Below are 26977 nucleotides of genomic sequence, written 5' to 3' on the forward strand. Positions count from 1 at the left end.
AACTTTTGATTTTTTTTAATCCAGTGTTGAGAATATAACAAGGAAAAGATAATGAAGAAGAAGGATGAGGAGAGGATCGAAATCCTAATTTTTTTTAATAAAATTTAACCAGAAAATAATGCAGGTTAGTGTGCGTGGTAAGTACATCACTACATTGATAGTGGCTTATTTATATTTTTAATTAAATTAAACGAAGGCTTTCTGAATTTTTTAAAGAGTACAATGATATTATTTAGAAGCTCAAATAAAACGTTGGTGACATTGGAAACCTTATACATCAATTTGTTTTTGAAAGACGAATTTGTCGCAATTCTTTTATTTGTGAATTGAACTCAAGTAGATTACGATTCCATGATTTATACATGTTCTTACAATGCGAAAAAAGTACTTACATTTAATGCGTGACCTCCAAAGCACCTGCATTTATAGCCAAAAAAACAAATAGATGTTAAGATGTGTATTTTTAAATATAAATTGATTAATAAGTTATTGAGCTGTAATTCACATAGAATTGTTTTTGATGAAATGAAATAATTTATATATGTCAACATAATATTTCCGTGGAATCACGATAATGATTGAAAATGTGACTGATTACATATTTTAAAGTTTACGATTGCAAAACCCAATTAAGACACTCAAATAGAACTGAACTGTTTCTATGTGTGGTCTTCATCTGCTCTTGCTTTGTCCGATCCGAGTGATTCAACCAACGTTTTGATTCATCCCATATGAAGCTATCATGTCACTGAAGAAAATTATCTGGCCAACAAAAGACCAAGTTAATTGATTGGGGGCCAAGGTCATAATGTCAATGGAAGATTAGCAATCGTACAAAAGAATCAAAATCCTTCGTGTGGAAATTTGGAAAAGTGACAAGGTTATTTATTTTAATTGCCCCCATTATAATTGAAACCAATGACCACGCCCATTTCTTTCTTCTACCACACCTTACGTCTTTTTGGAAGATTTTTTCCCCCTTTCGGCCAAAACCCTATCTAGAATGACATCACCCGTAGTTTTTTATAGTAGTTTTTATAATAATAGTAATTTTAGTTGATACACCTAATCAGTAAGGATATTTTAGAAAAAAAATAACACATATTTATTACAAATAACTAATTTAACTAGTTTTCTTAATCCACTCAAATTAACTAACTAGTTTTTATATTAAGGATCAGATGTTATGATATTTTGGAATTGGAATTACTAGCTGGACTAAATTCTAGTTAGATTCATTTGTTCTAATTTGGCCATAATCAAACAACATTCAAATCGGCTTTAACTAATTCAACATGTTTTATTTATGTATAATCAAAATACAGGATTTACAACAATATTTAAATAGACACGACGAGTTAAACCTAAAACAATAATTATATAATTTTAGAGAACAACCAGAGAGAGAAAATAAAAAAAAAAATAGTTAGGATGTTCTAAAAAATATTATATAATTTAATTTAACTAATATTTTTAATACACTTAAATTATTTAAAATAATGGTTTAGTTGGAAGATGAAAGAAAAGATGCAACCCGAAAAGGAAGCCAAAAGAATAGGAAAAGGGCGAAAAAGAGACAAGGCCGGGAGGGAGGGAGGGAGGGGGGACAGATACTTTTGGGCCGTTATTGATTGGGAAGAGGGCTGTCCGGCGGTGAGGTCACGGTGTGAAACGACGCCTCTCTATCTACCGCCCACAGTGCCGCCGCGTGGAATCATTCTACGCCCTCCTTCACTCCTTCACTCCATCTGACAGTAACTAACACGCAAACCAATTTTTGTTTTGATAAATATTTTGTTCAGTCATAAATAATGCTACGTGGTTCCACGCTAAATGCAGTTAGATTTTATACGTTTTAATATTAAAAATATGATAATAAATCCTGTAGATTGTGCTATCATATAAACAATTCGATAAATTCTTGAATTTATGTATGTAACTTAAATAATAATGATTCCAAAACAGGAAGCAGGACTCATCATATTCCAAACAGCCAGCCGCGTTTGTTTGCGGCTTTTATTATTCACACAACCCCCCATCTCCTTCTCCTGCCTCGCCCTCGTCAACCGTTCAAACGTGTATTTCATTTACTGCATGATACAGTGAGTCTGAGAAAATTGAATAACACTAACACTGATTTATAAATTATGTAATTTGCTGAAAATTTATTTAAGATATTTAATAGAAAGGAATTGAAGTACTAACAATAAATATTATTGTATAATAATAGGGTCATGGTGACATAATGATAAATACTGTACGATATAAAAGAAAACATATTTCTGGCGTCGTTCTCGAAAAAGACAATAATGGTGCTGTACTCCTACATGCCATGACCATGAGAAGAAAAAGAGGGAAGCGTGTGTTTTTGGAAAATAAACGGAGGAGGGGGAAAAGTCGAAAAAGTAAATACCAAAAGTCACTTTCACGGGTTTACCTTTATGATGATCCATACGTGTATCGACATCATCGGAGGCAGCAAGTTCTGCTTTTTCGAATTAACCAAAAAAAAAATTCTCTAAAACGGAGCAGCATTTAAATAATGTTAAGGGGAGCCCATGTATGAGTCAATGAGCCCATTTATGAACAAAGGGAAAGCCCAAAGACATCAAGACCACCCACACTAGTTTCTTCTGGGATGACCCCACGTGGCGTCCTCTTCCTTGGGTTTTCAACCTCGTTCAAGACTCTATGGTTCTAAAAATATTTTTTTAAAAAAAATTAATATCTGTTAAGTTTTTAAATTTGTATAAATTAAGTTATGTTGTGTCAGACGCCACGTAACAGATCATTTATGATTATAAAAATGGAGTGCGTGTCAGAAGTGAACACAACTAGCTGACAACAGACAAAACAAAAGTATGTGCTCCTGCTTAGATTAGATCTCACTGAACTGTTTTTAATTTTCCTATTTATTATTATTTCGACGAAACAGTTTGACGATGAGCCTAGCAGTGCTGGATCTCACTCTCGTGAGTCGTGACTCATTCATTTTTTTTTTTAATTTCTAATAATTAGATTAACATATTTTAGCGATTCATATTTTAAGTTTTTATAAACTATTTATAAAAAAATTTAAAAAATATTTAGTGTATTTACAAATCATTAGAATTAAATCTTAACATACTAGTATATAATTTGTAATTTATTTGTTTCGAAAAGGAGTTAAATCTGAGCCGTTAAAATATTAATTTAAGGATTAAAAAAAAAAAAGAAGACGAAAGAGAAAAGATTCCGAATCGGACTCATCAGTACGCGCCTGCGTCTCCTTTTATTTCTTTTCTTGTTTTCTTTTTTTAAAGTGAAACTCATTTCTCACCTCTATATATACACATTTTCTCCTTTTAATTAAATATTTTAATTTTACTTTATCGGTATCGTTAGCAGTGCTGTACATATCAAAGTCACAAAGACTGATGATGCTAATAAAGTAAAGTTAAAATATTTAATTAACTCAGAAAAGTGTAGATATCAAACTTAAAAATTGATACAGGGTAAAAGTACCAGTAAAATGATTTTTTCTAATTTTTTCCCTTAAAGTTAAATATATGTCTGGTTTGGTGTAAATAATGAAAAAAAGTTGTTCATATGATATTTCATGGATCAAAATGACTCTCAGGTCATACTTTAAAAGAGATTATATACATAAAAAAGGATTAAGTAATAATTAAGAATGATTTCTTTTCCATCAATTTAATCAAGTGAATCATAAAATTAAATAAAGAAAGCCGTGCCTGCGTGGGTTGTTCATAAATTGTTGCTAAGCAAAGGAAATGATAACTATATATGCCTCATTTTTATAAAATACTCATCCGGTCCTTAATATAAGACCTATTTAACTAATTTGACTATATTAAAAAAGTTAGGTTAGTTAGTTAATTGTAAAAAATATGACATGTTTTTCCTAAAACATTATAATCATCTTCCTTAATATTCTACCTCCCTCTTTTACTTGATTGCGGTTGAGGGAGTATCCATAGGGGTAATTTAGAAAAAATTGATAAATTTAAAAAAAATAGATCTCATATTTAGGACCAAAATCAACTCAATAATTATATCTTATATTAAAGATCAGAGGAGTATTATTTTCACGGAATGGACGAGAAAGTTACAGTGTAAAAACTTGGGATTCTAGATTTCTAATTTTGAACAATAAGTAGGATTTTTTTCCCACGAATAAAAGAGGGATTACCATCTTCAATATATTTATATATATGTATTGGAAAAGTAAATTAAAGTAATTCCTTTTATCATAATCATAGAGAGCTGCTGCCTCTCAACCTTTGCTTACTTTTTTTTTTTAAAAAAAATCATAACTCCCACGTCCACTGCTCTCCACGGAAGATTTGAACTTAGAACATCATATTTTAAAAAATCTCAGGAAAAAGTCCCTGGTGATCATTTACGTTGTAAAGCTCCAGTCAACCTACCGTATTTAGATTGGAATTATATATAATACATAATAGTGAGGCTTAATTTCTCAAAAAAGTATATACGATTATTAGCTAGCCAAATGTCAAATAATGATGCGGGCATGGAACTTGTGAAGACAGCAATAATAATGACACTAACCATAAAAAATAACGATAATTAAATTAAAAGGACAGTAAAAGAGCTAATTATAGGAAAAATTGCTATAAAATCTTAAAAAAGAAATATAATTATTAAAAGGTTTCAATAATAACAAAGCAGCACGTAATAACAAGTTCTATTCTCACATAGAAAATCACAACTTCTTATTTTTGAAACCTTTTAGTAGTTATTTTCTGGTCATTATAAGAAATCAAGAGAGAGTGAAATGATGATGGCTTTAGGATTTCATTATGAGCCAAGATTCTCTCTTCTGCTGGCAAACACTTGGGCATGCTTCATAATCCAAAACCTCTCGATCTCTTCAGCTTTTCGACCCGGGATTCTACCAGCTATCAGACCCCATCTGGGAACCAAAATTAATGTGTCACTCCCAAAAATTAAAAAGAAATAAAATAAAACAGAAGGAAAAGACACAGAATAATACACACACATGGAAAGATTAAAAGGCGATAATAACTTTCGTTATCAACCTTTTGATGGTGCTTCATGGGATGGCCCCTTGTGCTTCACAAATAAAGAAATAAAAATATATATAAATTTATGGAGAGAGAGAGAGAGAGAGAGAGAGAGGAGTGTGCGGATTTCTAGGGCACAATATATTTTTAATAGTAAATCTATCATCGTATCTTACTATATTAAAATAATGTCGATTCCTGTTTTTCTGTCCGGCCGGAATATAATCACAATCATTCAATGTCATATAATTATAATTAACTGACATATATAAATATCACCGCAACACCTGAGGCCCCCTATGATGTGTACGTAACTGCAAAAGGCCAGGTTACCAAATAGTAATTAATAACATCGTCTTTTAAAATTTGATTTGATGATTTCAATTAATATATAATATTTTGAATTTTTTATAATAAATTTTGAATAGAATATATTATATTTGCAAATTTTTATACAACAGCTTCGAATAAAATTACCTGCAGTTTGGATTATATATCTTTTTCAAATTTTTAATGAGTTCACACTTGAACACAATCAATAATAGACTCCCACAAAGAAATGTAACGCGAGGACATGGAATCTATTTCATCATGCCACACGAAGAATTATTACAACTTATTTACTCGGAAATACGTATTTTAAGCACGTCTAATGAAATATAAGTAATTCATACAAGTTCATAAACAAAATCTTTTGAAAATACGCATATATCTCAGAGAAATAGCTAGCTACCCAGAAAGAGAAAATAATGGAGACGAAAATTGAGTAATCAAAGCAATCAACGGTTTTTTTCCTTAAATTGGGATCGACTTGAATCGCCAGAGAATTAAAATTTTTGGAGTATTTTCTGATATTTTGTCATCATAATATTCAGATATGGTTCGATCCTATACATGAGTGAAAAGGGTCCTTCCATACCCTTGCCACTGGAAGAACAAGCAAAGAGAATAATAGATTAAGATAGAAGACGAGACAAAACTATGTTTGCCACCGCAAGAAAGGAAGCAATATAATATTTTAGCACGACCAATAGTTTTTTGCAGTGGCCAGTGATGATGATGATGATGATATATATATATATATATATATATATATATATAACTGGAATAAAGCACTACTTTGATATTGAAGATGGAACAAAGCTAGCTTTAATTTACCTGTCTCCAACGAGTTTGTACATTCTGCGGATGAGATCTTCTTCCTCCTCTGACATGTTTATGAACTCCCACTCGATACTGCTCACCTCTGCAATTACATGCAGCATACTAAAACATAGGTCGACATATCAGGTGGCTGAAGCCTAAAGCCTAAAACCGAAAAGCCTGCTATGACTGCAGACACAGAAATGTGTAATCTTCTTCAAAAACTATTTTCGACCTAACAAAGTTGAAATCATTGGGTGAGAGTTGATAAAGTATGATGGAAAACAGTGAAAGAGCAGGATCAGATCTGCATGCACAAAGTCTCTCAGATCTGGAACCGCAAAGCATTAGAAATAGACAAAGTGAAAGCTGATCAGTTTAACATAAAGAAGAACAGTCTGAAATAACGGGAATTAACAAGACAACCTCTGCCGGTCGATGTCGCTCAGATCTGAAACTTTAAGGAAATAGTTCGCGAGCTTTAGAATAAAGGAGATTAATGGTGTGGTCAGTAGAATAAGTGACAACTGAGTTTAAGAAAATAACGAAGAAAACCAGAAATTAACTTGGCTTGTTATTAATCCATATATATATATATATATATAGTGATGGAAAGAGATGGAATGAATTTGACCTTCATAGTCAGACCCAGAGGCAGTAGCCTCGTGCTGCCTTCTTCGCTGTTTGTCCATGGAACCTTCCAGAAGTGGCTAGCTAATTAAGAGAAGAATTGAAAAGAGGGCTTGCGATTTAAAGAAGCAGAATAATAAAGAGCTTAGGTACAGGCTTTTCAGTCGAGAGACCTTCGGGAAAAGTTTAATCTCGAGGGCTTAGAACAACGGCGCTTCAGAGGCTTGACTGCCGTTTCTTCTTGGCCACCTGGCAGACTGCTAGCCGTTGATTACATCTGCGGCTATGCTGGCGCCACGTTGGCCCTAGGAAATGCCAGCTTAAAATTAGTGCAGCGTAAATGTACGTTTTTTATTTGGGGGGGAGGGGTTCAACTACCGTCAACTGCCACAGAGATAGATGTTCGGAAAATGAAAGTGTAATTTCTATTGAGATTTCCCATTCACGAGTTTATTTTATAATTTACAAAAATTAATGAATTATATATATTAATTGAAATATTTAGAATGGAAACATAAGAAGCGGATTATAACTTATCGCATGTAATGATAGGCAAGCATTTGAAAATTTCGTTTGGCACGTACGTATACATGTGTGTGTGTATCATATAAACGCTATGATCTAACTAAACATGATCAGTCATCTGTTATATAATACTACCTCCGGTCCTTAATATAAGACCCTATTTGATTTTTATTTTGATTCTAAATATAAGACCTCAATCTACTTTTTCTCTTATATTTACGTATTTTTTTTTAAAATAGCGCTTCTAACAATGATAGTTCTAATCAATACATTTGATTAATAAGGATATTTTAGGAAAGACAACACCTATTTAGGACAAATAATTAACTCAACTTACTTCTGTAATTTTTTCAAATTAGTCAATTGACTCTTATAATTAGAACCGGAGGTAGTATGTTATTATAGAACAAACTAACGAACTTGAATCGATAAGCCAAGTAGCAACTGAGCTCTTCGTGCGTCCGTTGTCACAAAACACGAAATATGAAAACACACCAATTGAATGATCTGAGAGAGAAAGGGGGGGTGGTCAAAATTATTGTAGGAAATTAAAGGGAATAGTCGGAGACTATTGAGAGGTGCCATCCAAGCAACAGGAGATAGAGACCGGGGAAGAGTCCCGAATACAAATAAAGACAGAGGAGACGGATAATAAGGAAATGAATAATATAAAGACAAAAAAAAGTTGAGCACTTTTGTTGAATTGATCCACCGCATAGTGCTTGGTGGCCCCCACGAGCTTTTGATGTTTTATCTTTTTTTTTTTTTTTTTTGCCAACTTTTGATAGTTTATCCACACCACTGTGTTTACGTCGTATTGTTAGTTTCTCTAAAGTGACTTCTTTATTATTATTTATGTTAAAAACTACCTCATTGATAATTTTTTTAATATGTGCAAATTATTTGGAAGAATTTGGAAAAAAATATTTTAGGGTCTTATGTTTAAAACCAAATTTAATCCTTTTATTAATTCTTATATTTAGGATTAGTGAGAATAAATATATTTGCTGCGATAAATGCAATGACAAGCATGAAGGGGTGCTGAAAGAAATAATGAGGAACAAGTCAAATGGAGACAACAAGATTCCAACAAACGCCCTATGTTATTTCTCTTGTTATATGTATGATGTTCATTGTATTACATGTAAACATTAGTGTGCGCTGGTTAAAAAAAATAAAATTAACGTGTCATTCATTTCCTAATTAAACAGTCAACAATTTATATTGGGCGCTCAGCTGGTACCCAATTTCGACTCAATTATAAAGTCCATTGATTTTCGACGTTAAAAATCTGTTATAAATTAAACACACTTATTTGAATCATTCATTTTTTTTTTTGAGCGCCGGGAATATTGGGAATGAGTAATTAATGCGTCAAAGTCATGTTAGTTAGCGATAGTTGAGTTAGTTGCTATAATACTCTTGAAAGTGAATTAGTTATATATGATTAATTAAGTCCCTACGTTAATATATGCAAGGGATATATAAAGGTAAATTGATTTAGCCTTACCTCACATAAAGGTAAATGTTTATGAGCTTCTGCATTTACACGAATATAACCTAGAAGCTAATGCTGATACGAACAACCTCATTGTAATAGCTGCACCAGCCTAGCTAACATGCTCAACTTTCTCCCAACAAGTTTTTTGGTATAATTTGGAGTATTCTCAAATCACTTTAGACTTAAAATTAGTTTATATTGGATCGGGAAGATTATGGTAAAGTTCATCTCAACAAGTACATTTTCGGGGGTCTGGAACTTTAATCGAACAGTGTGTGCGCTTTATAATGAAAGCTTATTTTGAACTCACACACAGGCGATAATGTTCCAAATAATTATCGATAGAAGAGAATAATTTACGTACGTAGTTTCTTTGACTGGAAGCACGAAAAATATCCTGTTGACTGGTGAAAATGAAACCACTGATGAACATTCACGTGATGACATCTAAAAACTGAGTCAGCGTTTTCATTACCCAAAAGAGATCCAGCCTTGCCGACAAGGAGAAGGAAAGAGATAAAGACTAGTACCCAAAAAAAAAAAAAGTTGCAGCAGGATTTTACACAAATTAAAAAAGAAGAAGAAAACGATGGTTGTCATTCTTATAAGTAAGTTGCAGTGGAGTTGGACATTTTACCTTGGTTAAAAATTTAAAAGAACAAACGGGGAAGGGAAAAAGTGAGAGGCCGACACAAAAAGGTTAAGTGGATTAAGATGCTGAACAATCTCAGAGGAAAAACTACTTGCGATGGGCTCATAGAACTTTAATTTGTTAAACCAAGTTGATATGGGAACCTGGGAAGACTTGAGACTTTTGTTGAGATCATCAAAGATAAAATATATTAAACGCGAGATAAAAAGAATTCTTACTGTGTGACTGTGATGATCTATATATTTAAAAGAAAAAAAGATATGAAAAGACACAAAAGGAGTGTATTAGGAAGTCAAAAGCTTCAGTCACTTCCGGTTTCAGATTTAGAATTCATCCTGCTATTACCCCGATGTGATGACAACAAATTAAATTTGCATATATATACCTGCGTAGCTATTAGAAACAAAATGCTAGTAAAACAAATTGAATATATAAAAGAAAACCAAATGAAGAAGAGACTGGACGAGCCGAGTAATTACAAACATGTGTGTGCGCGCGCGCGCGCGTGCAGACAAATATAATTAAAGTTGAAGTCTTTTTTTAATCAGTCCGTATTGTTTTCTTCATATGGCACCTCGTGGAATGGATAGATTATTGTCTAGAGGCATGTGTGGGTAGTGATAATTTCGGGGATATTCTTAATAATAAATTCCATAATCTCGTATCTTATATATTAATATAATCACGGTGATAAGTACAACATATGATATATGTAACTGGATCCAGTCCCAAAAAAAAAAAAAAACTGGATCCATTTTATTGGAAGGAGTGCGAAAAGGTCAGTTTATGCTTCTTCCTATAACTTCCCACAGGCATCTGCTTGTTTCACACTACTTCGGATTTTTAATATAAGATCTTATTTGATTTTTATTTTGATCTTAAATATAAGACCTTAATCTAATTTGTCTCTCATATTTATATATTTTTTTTTCCAAGATAGTCTTTTTAACAATGATAGTTCTAGCCAATATGCTTGATTAGTAAGGATATTTTAAGAAAGACACTACTTATTTATTACATGTAACTAACTTAACTTTTTTTTTAATATTTTCAAATTAATCAAATAGCTCTTATAATTTGGATCAGAGGTAGTACTACATATGCTCTGACCTCTCAAGTCACAGCAAGGGAAAAAAAACAGTTTGATCGAAGACAGAGTAAACTGTTTCAATGTCCATTAATTATATACGTATAGTCATCTAACTGCAAAAGCATTTTAAAGTTGGAAGTAATATATATATATATATATATATATATATATGTTTTTTTAACATACTTATCTCTGACCAATTTGTGCATCCTTTGAGTAAAATCTTCTTCCTCCTCTGACATCCTTATGAATTCCCCCTCCATCGGCCAAAACACTGTGCATAATCTCCGTCAGATTAAATTAAACTATTTCTAACACAATAATTTAGATAATTATTTGGTTGTAAAGTTTCAGAAATTATTTTATTATAATTAATAGCAATCGAATAATCTGTGCACAGGAAGAGGAAATCGATCCAAAAAACGACGCAGAAATAACGAGACCAGCAGTGAATGCATAAACTTTTTTGGAGGGAACAGTTCTCTCGCACGCGCGCCCAAAAATGACCCATAGCAAGAGATTATAGATACATGCTTTTTTTTTTTTTTTGCAAAGTGTGATTAACATAAAAGGCAGTTTCAAAAGTGTAATTAATATATGAAGTAAAGCCAGAAATTAAAAATAGAAAAAGTTATTTCAGCTTTAAGTGGCTTTTGGGTTAAAATTCAGCCGCCACTAATATTATTCCAAGAGTAATAGCTAAGGACACGAGTGAGTGAATGTTCTAAAAACTTTACAAAAATATATCAGAGATTGCAGAATGGATCGCAAGTGCACACAGGAACTCATAAAATTTTGATATTCTTTTTTGCCACAACCAAAAAAAAATTGATATTTAGGATAATGTTTTATATTCTGCCATAGACCCATTATATATTAAATATATGGTCCATAATTTTGTGTCAGACGTCCCCTCCTCCATTTTTTAATGGGATAGCCGTTTGTCTGAGCAGTAACCAACAACAAAATCAAGAAGACCAGACAACTACTACTTATGTGCATGAATTTATTTGTACGACTATTTTTTTTTCTTTTCAACTTTTTGTTTAATCAGGTGATACTATTTTACTACTAACATTGTAGCTCAATTTGCGTGCCTGCCTCGATATATATGATGTGAATAGGCTCAATTAACTTAATGCTTTAAAAAGAGGAAATAAAAAATAATTAAAAACAAAATAGTTTCCACTGAATAATTAAGAGTATGAAAATGGTTATATAATGGATATCACCAATATATAATTCAACGTGTAAATAAACTGAAATAAAATGTATGATGACTCGGTTATACTTGTTCCAGTACATTGATATGGTCTATGTACGGGCAAGGCACGATGTGGCTTTTGGATTGTTCGGCTCTGCGAAACTTCGTAAGGGCCCAAGTGCCATTGTAACGGCAAAAAAACCCAATCTCTTATTTTACAAAAAAAAATTGACAGAAAAATACTTTTTAAATTTTAAAACGATAAACAGGTTATTTAATAGATTTTGAGTGGCAAAAACTATTATAAATGTAGTCAAAATCATTACAAGAATAGTAAGCAATTCAGCATCACTTATTTATCTTTTTAAAATTTAACCGGTATTTTTATGTCATTTTTTCTTGATTTTATGTCGATAAGTGTGATTAGTTAGTTATATAAATGTTTTGATTTGATTCATTCAAATGGATACAAAGAAATTAAGCTCCTGAAATTCTGACTTCTGGTCGTTTGATGAATCATTATTTAGAAGAGACGTTGTTGGTTTTTTTTTTTTTTTGGTTTGGCACATGTAATTACCAATTAATTATAAGGTTAAGTCTCTGTTGGTTGGTCCTTCAAACTCATCCAATTTTTCTTCCGGCCAAATAATGTACTATATTTTCTTAATATAATAATCAAATAACTAATTTGTCAATATTAAAAAAATTAGTTAAATTAGTTATATGTAAGAAGTAGACGCTGTCTTTGATAAAATAATCTTATTAATGATATGTATCTGAATTACTCTTTAATAGTAATTTAATTCCTTAACATATGCAATCAATAAAAGGATTATTTGAGAGCAAAATGGATAATTATTAGAGATAATCTGAGTCTTATATTTAGGATCAAATTAAATCTTTAACTAACTAATTTTTATGTATGTTAAAGATGGGATGTGGTTGGGCCAAAAAAAAAGGGATGTGGTAATTTTTGAACATAAATTACTTGTAATGTTCCCGAAACACTGAGGCAGCAGAAGACGGATCCGAATTCACTGGGCTGAAAGTTCGATACACCGAAACAAGTTCCTTGGGCTCCTTCAGGATACCTAAGAAGATGTAATTTCGCTTTTTAAATTTTTTTTTTCAGGATCCAACTCAAAAAGCGAGAAGAGATTTCTTTGGAGAATTATATTACGTGATGTTATATTTTCCCATAAAGTTCACTTTGCGTATGGCATGGGTTCTTTGTTGAAATTTTTATTAAATGTCTACCCAAAAGAGACCGTGAAAAGTGAAATAAAGAAAAGAAAAGAAAAGACATTAAAAAAAAAAAAGCAAGGAAAAATCACAAGACAAAGTGAGGCGTGATCGTGAAATTATTTGGGAAGTGGGCGTTTGGTAAGCTTTAAAAAAGAAGGGTATATGATTGACTGACTCCCAAAAGGGTAAAACAGCGGCAAGCATGGGGATAAAGCTGAAGTCCGCCTCCTCACGTCACATTTCTCTCTCTTTCAAAACTTCTTTCTCTGGGGTTCTTCTTGTCCCATTCCTAACCAACTTTCCTTCTTTAGGGCCTCTTGCTCTGTCTTCCATTCAAGTACCTAGTTGATTTGTTTTGCTCATTTCATGAAATCAAACACCCGCAAACCTCACGCTTTTTCTTTTTCCTGACTTTTTCTTTTATCCTGACCTATTCCACTACATTGAGAATCGGTTAGATGCATTATTTCAAATGGAAAAAAATCACAATAATTCCTCATGATAATCCATATTCCATATTACCTTTTGTTCTTTTTATAAGACCTCATTTATAGTCTAATAACATGAATTTATTAAGTCCCGCTATTACATTACAGTGAGAATCTTATAAGCACTCGCTCGTATACTCTTTAAATAGTTAAAATTGTCATAATCTTGCTTATGAATTATTACGTCTGATTATCAATATAAGAGCTAAATAACTAATTTGTTAAAACTAAAAATATTAATTAAATTAGTTATTTGTAATAAATGAGTAGCGTTGTCTTTCCTAAAACATTCTTATTCATCATGTGCATTATAATGAAAACACTTTAATATGTGTAATCACCATGGAGACTACTTTGAGAAATAAATAAATAAATCTGGAAGATAAAATGGATTTAGATATTATATTAAGATTAAATTGAATCTTTAACTAGTTTTTATATTTAGGACAAAAGGTAGTATATGATGATTTTGATAATAACAAAATTAAACCTTGAAACCTACCTTAAACGTGTCTCATATCTGAGTGTTTCAAATGTCTTGAAAGCTTGCCGTAATTAAATGGATATCATCATTAGAAGCTTGACAATGATCTGAGGAAGCTTGCGCTTAACCTTAATTTGATAACTTAAAGAATGTGCTGGATTGTTCATATTCATATTGAAGCTAAACTTTTAACAAATTCATATTTTCATGAAGGTTTCAGAGATATTATTTGAAGATTTTGTTATGTTACATTGAAACAAATTATTCTCAGTAGCGTGGAGGACGTCGAGTGAGGATTACAATTCATGATTTAGTTCTATCTTTGGACACCTCTGCTTGTATAATAGTGTTTTTTTTTTTGGTTGACAACTTGTATAATACTTGTGTGGCTATATATGCTCTGATTTGAAATGTTTTCTCAAATATAATGTACTTAGCCGATTTGATATACGTAACTAACATCGATTAGGCTGCGTAATATTGAACTTAAAACATTAGTGAAATATAAAGTTTAGCATTAAAGTTGTTATCTATTTGGTTATAATTCGACTCATATATTTTGTTGTGCTTAACTGAAAAAGATTTATGAATTATTATTGCATGTATAATATCATGGATAGTTACCTATATATGTTGTGAGTGTCTTGCTTGACAAATAGTCGAATAAAGTGATAAAGACGTCTATATGTCACGTATTAATCTATTAGTGTTGGACTGCTTTACTTGATTGCATTTAATACTCTCACCCAACGGCTAGTTTTAGTGTGTAATGACTAATTTTTATGTCCAACATCTCGGTTTGAGCTGAAAATGTATATCACCACTACATTACATGATACATGGTCAACTATTTGCTGCTATGATATCTTGTTACTCCTTGGGTTTTTAATATAAAACTTAATTAATTAGTTTAAATAGATTAAGAATGTTGATTAATATGATATGTTTTTTCTAAAGCATAATAAGTATTTTTCTTAATTCTCTCTTCTTCTTCTATTTTATTATTGTTGAGAGAATATCAATAGGGTTAATTTGAAAAAAATTGATAAATATATGAAATAGGTTTTATACATATAAAACTAATATCAACTCTTTAATTATATCCTACATTAAGAATAAAAAAATAATGTTATTTATGCAAAATTATCTAAGTACCCAATTCAACCTCCTTTTAAGTATCCTAGCCAAAGCCAAGATTAAAAACTCATAAAACTCAATGGATCACTCAAACGGAACGTTTCGTTACAACGTTGGATTCACCAGCCCAAGAAAATTCACTGGCTTACCCTTCACAGTATGGAGAATTACAAGCTTCAGCGGCAAGGCCGCGTGGCACACTGTCTTTCGCGGATCCGGCAACCGATCATGCTCCAACATGACGTCGTTTTGATGTTGCACGAGATTTTTCATTATGCCGCGCACCATACTTGCATTCGATTCAGTTACGTACCCGATTTTTCTTACCTCTTAAAAACATTTTATTAATTATCAGCGCTTAATAAAAATTTGAACAAAGCGGTGGATATGTCTATCAGTCTATGATCTGAAACAAAAAGAAGTGACAGATTTTTTTTTTATAATGTAATAAAATTAGTAAAAACCTGTATTGCTTAATTAAGATAGGTCTATTCCTAATAGCTTCAGATCAACAATGATGAGAGGAATTGAAAATTGAAAGTATTAGTATTTCTCGTCAACAATTCACATCCACACGATTTTGTCTGAATTTGAAACAGTCTATTTCTACCAGCTTCATTTTGATAACAGTTTTGATAAATTCAGTGCAAAACTTTATCAGATCAGGATAAGTCTCAAGATTAAAAAAAATACTCCTCTGGTGTTAAAATAAGATCTTTTTACACACTGGTATAAGGGTTTTATATTTAAGACCGGAAGAGTATTTATATGATCTTATTTATAAACCACTTCTAACATATTTCACACAGACTAAGAACAAATTTAAAGCATTAATTCTCTATTAAAAATTTAAAATGTTAATTCTCTATTAAAGACATACACGGCATAATTCTCTATCAGTTTAAAATGTTAAAATGTTAAACCACTTCTAACTTATTGTTAATTCTCTATTAAAAATTTAAAAGGTAATAACTTTTTAACATTAATTCCTGTTTAATATGTATACTTTTTTAAAAAATAATTATCTACACTATAATAAATGAATGACAAAATAGTACATTTATGCTAAAAATTTAATAAAATAATAAAATAGTAAGTATATTCATACTAAAAATTTGATAAGGTACTTATAAATTGGATCAAGAAACACCTTATATTTCTATTTTATAAATAGGATAAGAGGAATCCTTTACTGCTACTATTCATAAAAATATTTAAATATTTTCTCCCCCCCCCCCCAAATTTCTACATTGATATCACGACTCAAATGAGTACCATCATTAAATGCACATTTATCATCCCATTTTCTAAACCGGGAAGTCCTTCAATGATAAAATTTAAAAATAGGGGGATGAATTCTCACGCTGGGGCCACGTATTTTAAACTTATCCTCTATATTTCATGGACTGAGGATATAATTGTCTTTTCAGTTGGATTCTCCGTTTTCCTTAAGAAAGGCAACTACAAGTCAAACCCCACGAAATTTGTTTGTTTGGTATGACCTTCGGTTTCTTCGCCTTCCCTCCCAAGCTCGCTCTATATTTCTTTCTTTCTCTAATCACAATAAGTACTTTTCTTAATCACACCCCCTTATCACAATGCCCCATTTGCCCCTCTTTACAAGATTATTTGATTATCTACATCATTATAATTAAGTACGAATAGTTTGTCTAAATTATGATAAGAATATGAATCGCAAACCAACTCTGGTATGAAAAGTCGCCAACTTTAAAGAGATGTATAAGAAAACTTTCATACTATTTGTGAAGAGTACTTTCTGAATAAAAATAATTATTATTAATAGTGTTCATTTTTTAATGACCACTTCTTCCAATCAGGAACATGATGATATGCTTCAGTGTGTATTATGATATTATTATTATCATTAATTAATATATGATGTTTATTTTATTAATTTTTAAGTTGTTGATAATTGAGTGAGGCTTGGAGATCTCAGATCATTTCAAAAAGCAGAGGAAAAAAAACACGGGGGGAGAAACAGAGAGAATAATTAAAGTCTCATACCCTCATTAAAGAGGCTGATTTTCGACGAATTCATTTTCACCAAGCCCTGATCGTATTTCAGCCTCAGAAAGTATATAATCCCATCAAGGTGTTTTATACCCACCAAAATATTTGCTTCGAAAGTTTCCCATTTGCTTTTCCCATACTCTTCTTTCAATTCTTCTCTTAAACCTTGCTATTTCCCAGAAAAGAAAGCCATGGACAAGTGCCGCAGAAAGCAAGAAAAGACTGAAAGCTCTTACTCGGAAGGTCAAGTTCCATCTCTTTCTACCACTGATTCATCCAATTCTGGCTGCTTTCTTTCTCGATTAAAATCTGGGTTTCTTCTTCATCCTACACCCATGATCTGTTTGATTAAAGCTCTGACAGAACTTTTGCATGTCAAGCTGGACCTGTTTTGTCTCTGTTTTTTTATCAGTTATTCGTCTTTTGTAGTTTCTCTCCTTGAAGGCTCAATTGAATTTCAACATATGGCTTAAATCTCCGAGTTTTATCATAGGCATTTCCCTTCCCAGTTTTGGGTCCGATCATTCTGATTTTAGCTAAGCTGTAGTCACATGTAATTGCAGAGGTGAGCAGCATTGAATGGGAGTTCATAAACATGTCAGAACAAGAAGAGGATCTCATTTACAGAATGTACAAACTGGTGGGAGACAGGTACAGCTCGTTCAAACTTCAAAATGATTTCCGGTTCTGTGTATATAATTTAATACCCTCTGAAACAAACAAATTGCTTTTTGGGCGTCAAATCGCTGATTTTTCTCGGCACCGACCAGCTTTCTCTCTTTCTTTCTTTATCTCCTTGCTTTTTCTCAAGTCTTCGTTTTCTTGTTCTTTCTTCCTCAACTGGTTAAGATATCATCAGAATATTATCATTCAGAAAGCAGCTGAATCTCCTTAATTTTTTTAAAAGATGAATGGATCTCTGTAATTTAACAACAAAACCTTTGATGGCAGAGACTCTGATTGAAAGTGGCCTCCCGTTTTTAATTTTGTTTTTAAACAATAATAATAAAGTAGACATTGTTTAATAATTTTTGGATGGCGAAAATCTGTTGTCAGCCCAATCGTACAAGAGCTTTTATCCCCTCTCTGTTCCTATTTCGAACCGTGTCCCACGTTCCCGATCTAAAAAGGAACATGATTTTTTTGCATTAACAGGACATGGGTGTGGTTTATTAAAGTTTTTGCGTTTTGGAAGAAAAAATAACGAAGTTTTTGATCTTGGAAGTTGTGGTCCATCAACTCGGTTTAAGTACTCTGTAATTTTTTCGTTGACAAAGTCATCTTTAGAGCTAGTGATCAACTATGGTAAAAATTTGTTTTCATGACCAGACGACAGAAATCATTATTACAATATAACTAGTGATTTCCAGAAATATTCCATAAACTTGACTATAATTCTAAAACCTGATTTCTTATGAAAAATTACAAAAATCTTTACCCAAATCAACCACAACTCTAAGAAGAAAAGCTGTAAATGAATATAATCAAAATACTTATGTATATGAAAAATATATCCCGGAAAACATGGACGTGCAATTTTTTTCGAAAATTTTCTCTTTATATTACTCATAAATTGAGCTCTGTTACATTCTGCAATAAACACACAGTGTTTTTTGACCGTTGAGGTGAGGGACCATGGCTGATCAAGAACTTGGTAGAGCTTTTATTTGAACTTCTTCTTCTTCGTCCTCCCATTATTATAAATATCATTAATGGAGCTTTTACTTGCTACATGTAAATTTGTGTTTGTCAGATGGAGTCTGATAGCAGGTAGGCTTCCAGGTCGAAAGGCTGAAGAAATTGAGAGGTTTTGGATTATGAGACATTCTCAAGTGTTTGCTAGCAGAAGACAAGAAAAGCCTACCAGATGTGAATCCTAATTTTATATAATAATGCCCTCTTCTTCTTCTTCTTCTGTTTCTTTTGTTTTCAAGAACAGCTTCCTTAATTATTTCTCAACTCTTTTTGTATCCCTTTTTTGTTTTCCGATGCTATTTGGCTAATCCGCTTAAATATTAGGTTTATTTTCCGGATTTTTTAAATCGATAAATTGCAAAGATGAAAATAAAAAAAAATTAACTTTACTATTCTGTCGTCATTTGCTTCATGTATGCCAACAGTACTTCCTGTCTTTAACATAAGAGCTAGTTAATTAATTTGAGTAGATTAAAAAAATTAATTAAGTTAATTATTTGTAATAAATAGGTATTGTCTTCTTTAAAATACATTTACTAATCAGGTGCATTAGTTATAATATTTAACACATACAACTACTATATTTTGAGAAAAATAGATAAATATGAAAAAAAATAATATGAGGTTTTATATTTAAATCCAAATTGAATATTAAACTAACTATTATATAAAGTATTGGATGTAGTATTATTTTAGTCTCAAGATTCTCTTCACTACGATGGAGAAATTTAATTATATTGTTGCAAATCTTGATCGTAGATTAAAATTAATTTATTAAAATGTTACATTTTATTAAGGAAAAAGAATAGATTAACCTGAACAATTAAAGATTGATCCAAACGATCTTTGTAACTTTAGGAAAAAGGAGGTGGAAAGGAATAAAATCGAGAAAAACCAAGCTAATTATTTTGTCACGCACACCTGACCCGATAAAAGTGTAGATAATTAATAACCTTATCCCCGAAAGTAAATCATGAATCCAAAACTTGAACTCCCAAAGGAGGGTTGATCGAAAAATACTCCTTCTTATTCTAAACATATTAAGATTTTTTTATTAAATAAATAATTTTCCATACAAATAACTAAAATAATATTTTTAAAAAGTAACCCATATTTTTTTATGAATAAATAATTTATAGAGTGTACGACAATTCTCCTTATTATAATAATATATTTCAGGAGGCTCAGGTTGCTAGTAGCAATTATTGAAAATTAAAGCATAAAACAAAGAGACGACGTAAAAGGAGCAAAGTCTTCACGGACTCGCCGATATATAATAGTTTTACTCCCTCTTATCAATAATTTAAGAAGTTAGTTAAAACTAAATTGTGGTTCAGAATGTAAAAAATTGTAAAGATAATTAATATAATTTTTTTCATTTTTATTCCTATTAAATACAGGAGAGAGATAAAGATAATAAAAATTTAACATTAAAAATAAATTGGTAAAATAAGAAAACTCTATCATTTTAGAATAAATTTAATATATAAAAAAAGTAACCAATTTCTTATATTATGAAGACAGAAAATATTGTTTATTTCTAATACGTCCATTGTGGTTCAAAATCGAGGGGCACGTTTTAGGAAAAATCATAATAAAAAACTCTGAAATTTGAAAAACACAGATAAGAACATATGATAACTTCTTTTTTACAATAATAATATGTCATGAAGTTGTTAAAACCCATAATAAAGTTGTCACGGGTTTTTATCTATATTTTTCAAATTTCAGGATTTTTTTTTGGGATTTCCCCCACGTTTTATCCTAATTTCCTTTTTAAGATATGAACGCTTAAAGTAATCCATCCAAATCCATCTGTTATTGGGAGGCGGCTTTCCTCCTACCGTTACAATCCACTTCTCCTTGTCTCCCCAAAAGTCCAAAACCATCTTAAAATTGAAGGCTCTCCGCTTCTCCCCCCCCCCCCACCCCCACCCCCAAAAAAATCAATTTAGCATCCTAAAATAATTTTTAATACACTTAATATTTAAAAAATATCTTCCAGTAGTAGCCAATATCTCCCAAACTGTATTCTAAACTAATTTTTAGTAGTACCTAATATTCTAAAAATGGAAGTTGACCGCTTTTTTTTAAACTAATATCTATTATTTTGAAATATCTTTTGGTAGCATCTAGTAACCTAAAATAATTGTTCGTGCATTTAACACTTTAAAGTATATTTACTGTGGCACCCAGTATCTAACAACTTGGACATGTAGTTTTTTTTTTTTCCCCAAGTAGCACACGGTGTTCTAAACAAATTCTAGAATATATGATTTTAGAATACTGGACACTATTGAAAAATAGTTTAGAATGCAACGTACTAAGTACTAGATATTACTGAAAAATATTTTTAGACAGTGAGTGTACTAAAATTATTTTAAAATACTGAATGAAACAAAAAATGTTTCAAAGTAAAAGATGTTATTTTTTTTTAAAAAAAAAAGTAATAATAAGGAGCCTTAAATTTTAACAACCAAAAGAGCATAGTTTTGGATAAGGTAGAAGAGGAGGGTAAAAATGGCGGCGGAAAACCGCTCCCCCATTATTGTCCATTGTACATGAATTAAACATTACGTGATTGAAGTGATCAAATCGACTTCATTTAATTTAAACAATAAAATGATTGGGACTTCTTTGAAATGACTTCTCAACGAATCAGACACAGACGCATAGCTAATATTCTATCAAATAATTAATGTGCCACCGACGCACCGTATACATCCTGGAATGAAAATGCCTTGCGTTTGCCTTTGTTGCTTCCATATGCTGTTTACCAATGAAAGTGACAAACTGATGTATAACAAATACATACTACCCTTTTGGTCTTTAATACTACTATAAGATATAATTTATAGTTTAATTTTAATTATAAACTAGATTTTATGCTAATGATAAAAAATATTATTTCATTACTTTTTGTTTTTTTAAGAACTACTACAATCCGACTTTCCTAGCTCAATAACTAAACAAAGTAAAGTATAAAATAACATAGCAGGAAGAGGATTCATATGCCTAGTTTATACCTATAAATTAAAGAACGAAATACATGCAATTGAGCTCTAAATTGTGCTAAATTAAATAGAACTGGATTAAACTTTGTTGACATAATTTTACATAGGTCAATCCGTCAATGTTTAGTTGCCTTTTAGGTGACGAAAATCCAGTTAAAAACTCGGAGATTTCATTCGTTAGTAGTACTGTCCTTATCGCTACGATAATCTTGCAGGAATCAGCCTCATCCGTCTTTATTTCTTCGAGGTATTCCCATTACGAGATGCACCTGTGACGTTGAAAAAAAGGGAGAAGAAATATTTTAAAATTTATTTTATTAGATTAGATACATCAAACCATTATAAAAATTTTAGTATCATAAGCTGTTGTTGAAACTAATTAATACTTACACATATTGTCTCATATTCTGATTATAAGACCTAATTGATTAATCTGAGGAGATTAAGAAAGTAAGTTAAGTTAGTTATCTGTAATAAATAAGTATTATCATTTCTAAAATATCCTTACTAATTAAGTATATTGACTAGAACTATCATTATTAGAAAGATTATTTTGAAAAAATATATATAAATATGAGAGACAAAATGGGTTGATGTCTTATAATTAAGACCAAATTAAAAGTCAAACGAAGTCTTATATTAAGGAACGGAGGTAGTACCTTGCAACAGAGGTACCATGTGCCGCTCACTTCCCAAGCATTACGTAGTCTTCCTTCCTGCAATTAAAAAAAGAAAAACAAAGAAAGAAAAGTCTGAGATATTAGTATATATGTCTCAATCTGCTATTAATTATATCAGAATGATCATCCTTCTAATTCCATGTTATTTATAAGAAAACACTACTTTAGAGCGAAGAATCCTGAACAAATGGACGTAATGTTTAGGATGTGAGTAAAAGATGAGCATAATGTTTAGAATGTGAGTAAATGGATGGGATTATACGAGTTCTGATAAGAAAGCCAGAACTCATTGGACCGCTCAAACAAGAAGGGATGCATGGGGCTCAATCAGAACAAAGTGGTGAGAAACAGTGGAACTATTAAAGCATATTTTGAATGAAATCACAGAAGGAATCGATATTTATTGAGCTCTAAAGGAAGGTATGTGAAGTATCAGTAGATATAGATCATCTATGTGAGAAGCAAGGCTCTGAAATCTAAATTATTAAATATTTAGTGATAAGCTCGGCATGATGGTCAAGTGTCATACATTCAATAATTACAAATACTGCATGATTGTCAAGTGTCAAACATTCGCTTCTAAGGGGCCTACCTACGAGTTCCAGGTTGGCATCTCCTAACATGCATGTTAGAAAAATTTCAACTTACCTTGGCTAACCCACCAATCCCCTTTTTTTTTTGGTAAAAATTTTAAATATTTAAATCATAATTGAAAAAAATATAATATCTTCTATGATTTATCATTTTATAAATATTATTAATTTTATTGACATTTAAAATTCTATAAAGATTATATATCTAACTTTACGCTCAGTTTAATACTTTAGATACGCATTATTTTGACTATATATAGCGGCACAAATATTTAATTATAGAATGGATTGCAAGAACTTTTTTTTTTTGGGGGAAAAATGTAGAATCATACAATAACTCAAAAGGTGCGAATGATCTGTAACAATTGGGATCAAAACGAGTTAAAAAAATGCGGGCATTTGATTTAAGCAGTCTAATTAAAAGATTTATAGTGATCGATAGTCAAACTTGCGAAGACTTGGTCAAATGATTGGTTGTGGTTAATTAGAATATAACAATATAATTTCGATATACCAGCGAAATAAAGAGTGAAAATCTTTCTAACTTGTGTAGTTTGTAATAAAAATATTTAGCTATCTATCAATTTTTTTTATGAAAAAATGATGTCATCACTAAAAAATATTTTTAAAAAACTAAATTTGGACAGTCTCCACCTGCAAATTTCATATTGAAAATGAGCAAAGCATACTCCTCTATGCAATAAAGAGAGGGAATAAAAACGGATCAATTGAATTTTTTAAAAAAATTTTCGATACACTAATTCCAAAGTGAGTCGGTGGTCCTCCAAAAAAATTTGAATTTTATAAACTTAATTTTTTTTATTACAATTTAGCCAAAATAAAAAAGTACGAGTTCATTCCAAGTCAAACTTTAAATTATTTAATTGGTTTTTAGATTTGTATTTTCTGGAGATTGTATGCGAAGCTTCTCGTGGCTGAACAGTTGATTACACCCGTGTATGTCTTTAAATCAATTTTAAATAGTTGTTATATCAGTTTGAGATTAATGTGATAATTAAAGAAAATAACGTTATAACGGAAAGGAGATTTATGCTTTGTTTTTTTTTTAAAAAAATTACCTTCAAGGAGATTTACGCTCAAGCTTATACTTACGGATGGAAAGAAAAGATTGTAACTAACGGAAAAAGGTAAAAACTGATAACATTTGGATTTATCATTTTTAGCACCTAACATCAAAGCCTGTGAAAATGGAAAATAATTGATGAAAGAAATTGGATAAAAATGTTTATGCTTTGAATAATGTGACTCATCTCTGTAATAAATAATATTGATATAACCAATCATGTTAATTCAATAAAGATATATTCGTTTTTCATACCACGTTAACTCGTTAAAATTGCTCAAATTATTAAAAAGAATTAGGCACATTTACTTTTGCATTACACCGAGTCTGAGATAATTAATAACGTGTCTTGTTATAGATTTTATGTATAATTAATATTTGATTGATTGGTATCAATGATAATAAGTTAATAACCATTACTCCAAACGAATTATGGTCATCACTAGGTAGCTGTCTTCAGTAATTTCTTTACTCAAGTGAATGCCGTCAGAAACAATAAGAAAATAATAATACTCTTCGCTTAGCTCCTTCAGATAATCTTTTTATATACTTAAACGATAGACATATTCCTCCTCACCAGGCATATATACCTACAGTAACTAAGCCAACCATACTTGAAACTGAAACAGAGGGAAGAGAAATATTCATTGTGTCTATTACTTTTATACATATAAAAGACAAAATATATCTAAATTGTGCTAAATTAAATATAACTGGATTGAACTTTAATTTGTTGACATACTTTTACATAGTTTAACGTTTCATTAGCTGGCAAAAAATAATCGTTGCTTTATAAGGTAGTGATGAAATTTTGGTAAGAAACTTGTAGATTTAGTTCATTGTACGTGCTTATCACTAGGATCTTTGCAGGCGGAATCAACCTCTTGCTTCTTCACTTCTTTGAGGTAGACCCATAACGAGATACACCTGCGACCCTAAAAAGAGAGAACAAATATTTTAAATTTTACAACGAAAGATACATTAAACAGCTATGAAAGTTCTAGTATTGTAAGCTGTTATTGAAACGAATAATTAAAATCACACAAACCTTGTAACAGGGCTGCCATGTGGCATATGTACTGCTCACTTCCCAAGCATTACGTCATCTTCCTCCTGCAAAAAAAATTTCTCAGATATTGGTACATGTCTCAATCTGCAATTAATTATATCAGAATGATCATCTTCTAATTCCATGTTACTATTCAAGAAAATATTACCTTTGATTGAAAAATCCTGAACTAATGGACGTAATGTTTAGGATGTGAGTAAAAGATGAGCGTAATGTTTAGAATGTGAGTAAATTGGATGATATTGAATAAATGCAAAGATTTGTTACAAGGTTTGAACTAATCAAGAAGCCAGAACTCATCGGACTGTTTAAACAAGAAGGGATAGGACTCATTTGGAGCAAAGTGGTAATAGTACAGTGGTGAGGAATGGAACTATGAGAGGCAGATTTTGAATGAAATACCAGAAGGAATCGCTATTTATAGAACTCAAAATGAAGATGCGTGAGGGATAAGTAAATATTGAGCATTATTGTTACTCTAAATTATTAAATATTCAGTAATAAAGCTTGGCATGATTGTCAAGTGTCAAATATTCTAACCGGCCAAAAGACGGGCTAACCTATGGTTTACAGGTTGGCACCTTCTAACAGGTTAGAAAAATTTTAACTTAACCCGCTTATAAAACATGTATGTGAAAAGCATGACTTTGAATTATTATTAGATATATTCCATGACAAGCTCGGCATGATTGTCAAGTGTTGAATATTCTAAATAAAGAGGTGAGCTGGGCTAACCTGCGGTTTACAGGTTGGCACCTTCTGACAAGTTAGAAAAATTTTAACTTAACTCGCTTACGGAGCATGTATGTGAAAAGCATGACTTTGAATTATTATTAGATATATTCAATGACAAGCTCGGCATGATTGTCAAGTGTCAAATATTCTAACTAAAGGGGTGAAACGGGCTAAACTGTGGTTTACAGGTTGGCACCTTCTGACAGATTAGAAAAATTTTAACTTAACCCGCTTATGGAGCATGTATGTGAAAAGCATGACTTTGAATTATTATTAGATATATTCAATGACAAGCTCGGCATGATTGTCAAGTGTCGAATATTCTAACTAAAGGGGTGAGCTGGGCTAACCTGCGGTTTACAGGTTGGCACCTTCTAACAGATTAGAAAATTTTTAACTTAACCCGCTTATTACATATAGAGTGTGTATGTGAAAAGCATGACTTTAAATTATTATTAGATATATTCAATGATAAACTCGGTATGATTGTCAAGTGTCAAACATGCACTTCTAAAAAGGGTAATGCGACGTGCCTACCCAAGGATTACAAGTTGGCAACTGACTGGTTAGAAAGCTTGCCAACTCACGTTTTCTTTTTTCTTTTTATAACAATGTCATATATTTTAAATCGCAATGGGAAAAATACAACATCTTATATTTTATCATTTTGTAAACATTATTAATTTCATTGACATTTGTTGTTATATGTTGCAACTTTTTCAATCAATCAGTTAGTTTTCATTTGAAAATTCTTCAAAGATTATCTGTCTACCTATCTTTACCCTCAATTAGAGATTATAGGTATGTGCTAACAACAAGCTGTTCTTACATAAGGTTTTCAATTCAAACTTAAGATTGACATGTTTGTATATTTGTATGGAGAATTGTGCATTGCTCATTTTAAGATGAAATTTGTAAGTAAAGACTAT

The 26977-nt window shown here is 31.2% G+C and overlaps 2 protein-coding genes across 3 annotated transcripts; one reads left to right on the plus strand and one right to left on the minus strand.

The window, feature by feature from the left end:
* Positions 1-4637: 4637 nt before the first annotated feature.
* On the minus strand, positions 4638-6977 carry LOC114750363 (transcription factor TRY-like). Of its 2 annotated transcripts, none has more exons than XM_028938945.1 (3): positions 6826-6977; positions 6207-6294; positions 4638-4936 (listed from the first exon to the last, which is right to left on the minus strand). In XM_028938945.1, the coding sequence occupies exons 1-3, from the start codon at positions 6881-6883 to the stop codon at positions 4822-4824; spliced, it is 261 nt and encodes an 86-aa protein (XP_028794778.1). In that variant the 5' UTR covers positions 6884-6977; the 3' UTR covers positions 4638-4821. The 2 variants fall into 2 exon arrangements, with proteins under 2 accessions (XP_028794778.1, XP_028794780.1); XM_028938947.1 differs by having other exon boundaries at positions 6207-6314; positions 6826-6884.
* Positions 6978-17277: 10300 nt separating this feature from the next.
* LOC114750362 (transcription factor CPC-like) lies at positions 17278-19262 on the plus strand. Its single transcript, XM_028938944.1, has 3 exons — positions 17278-17421; positions 17742-17829; positions 18932-19262. The coding sequence occupies exons 1-3, from the start codon at positions 17370-17372 to the stop codon at positions 19056-19058; spliced, it is 267 nt and encodes an 88-aa protein (XP_028794777.1). The 5' UTR covers positions 17278-17369; the 3' UTR covers positions 19059-19262.
* Positions 19263-26977: the final 7715 nt, after the last annotated feature.

The sequence above is a fragment of the Neltuma alba genome, unplaced genomic scaffold (assembly GCF_004799145.2).
Source record: "Neltuma alba isolate B1F8T4 unplaced genomic scaffold, ASM479914v2 tig00006419_pilon, whole genome shotgun sequence".
Taxonomy (NCBI): domain Eukaryota; kingdom Viridiplantae; phylum Streptophyta; class Magnoliopsida; order Fabales; family Fabaceae; genus Neltuma; species Neltuma alba.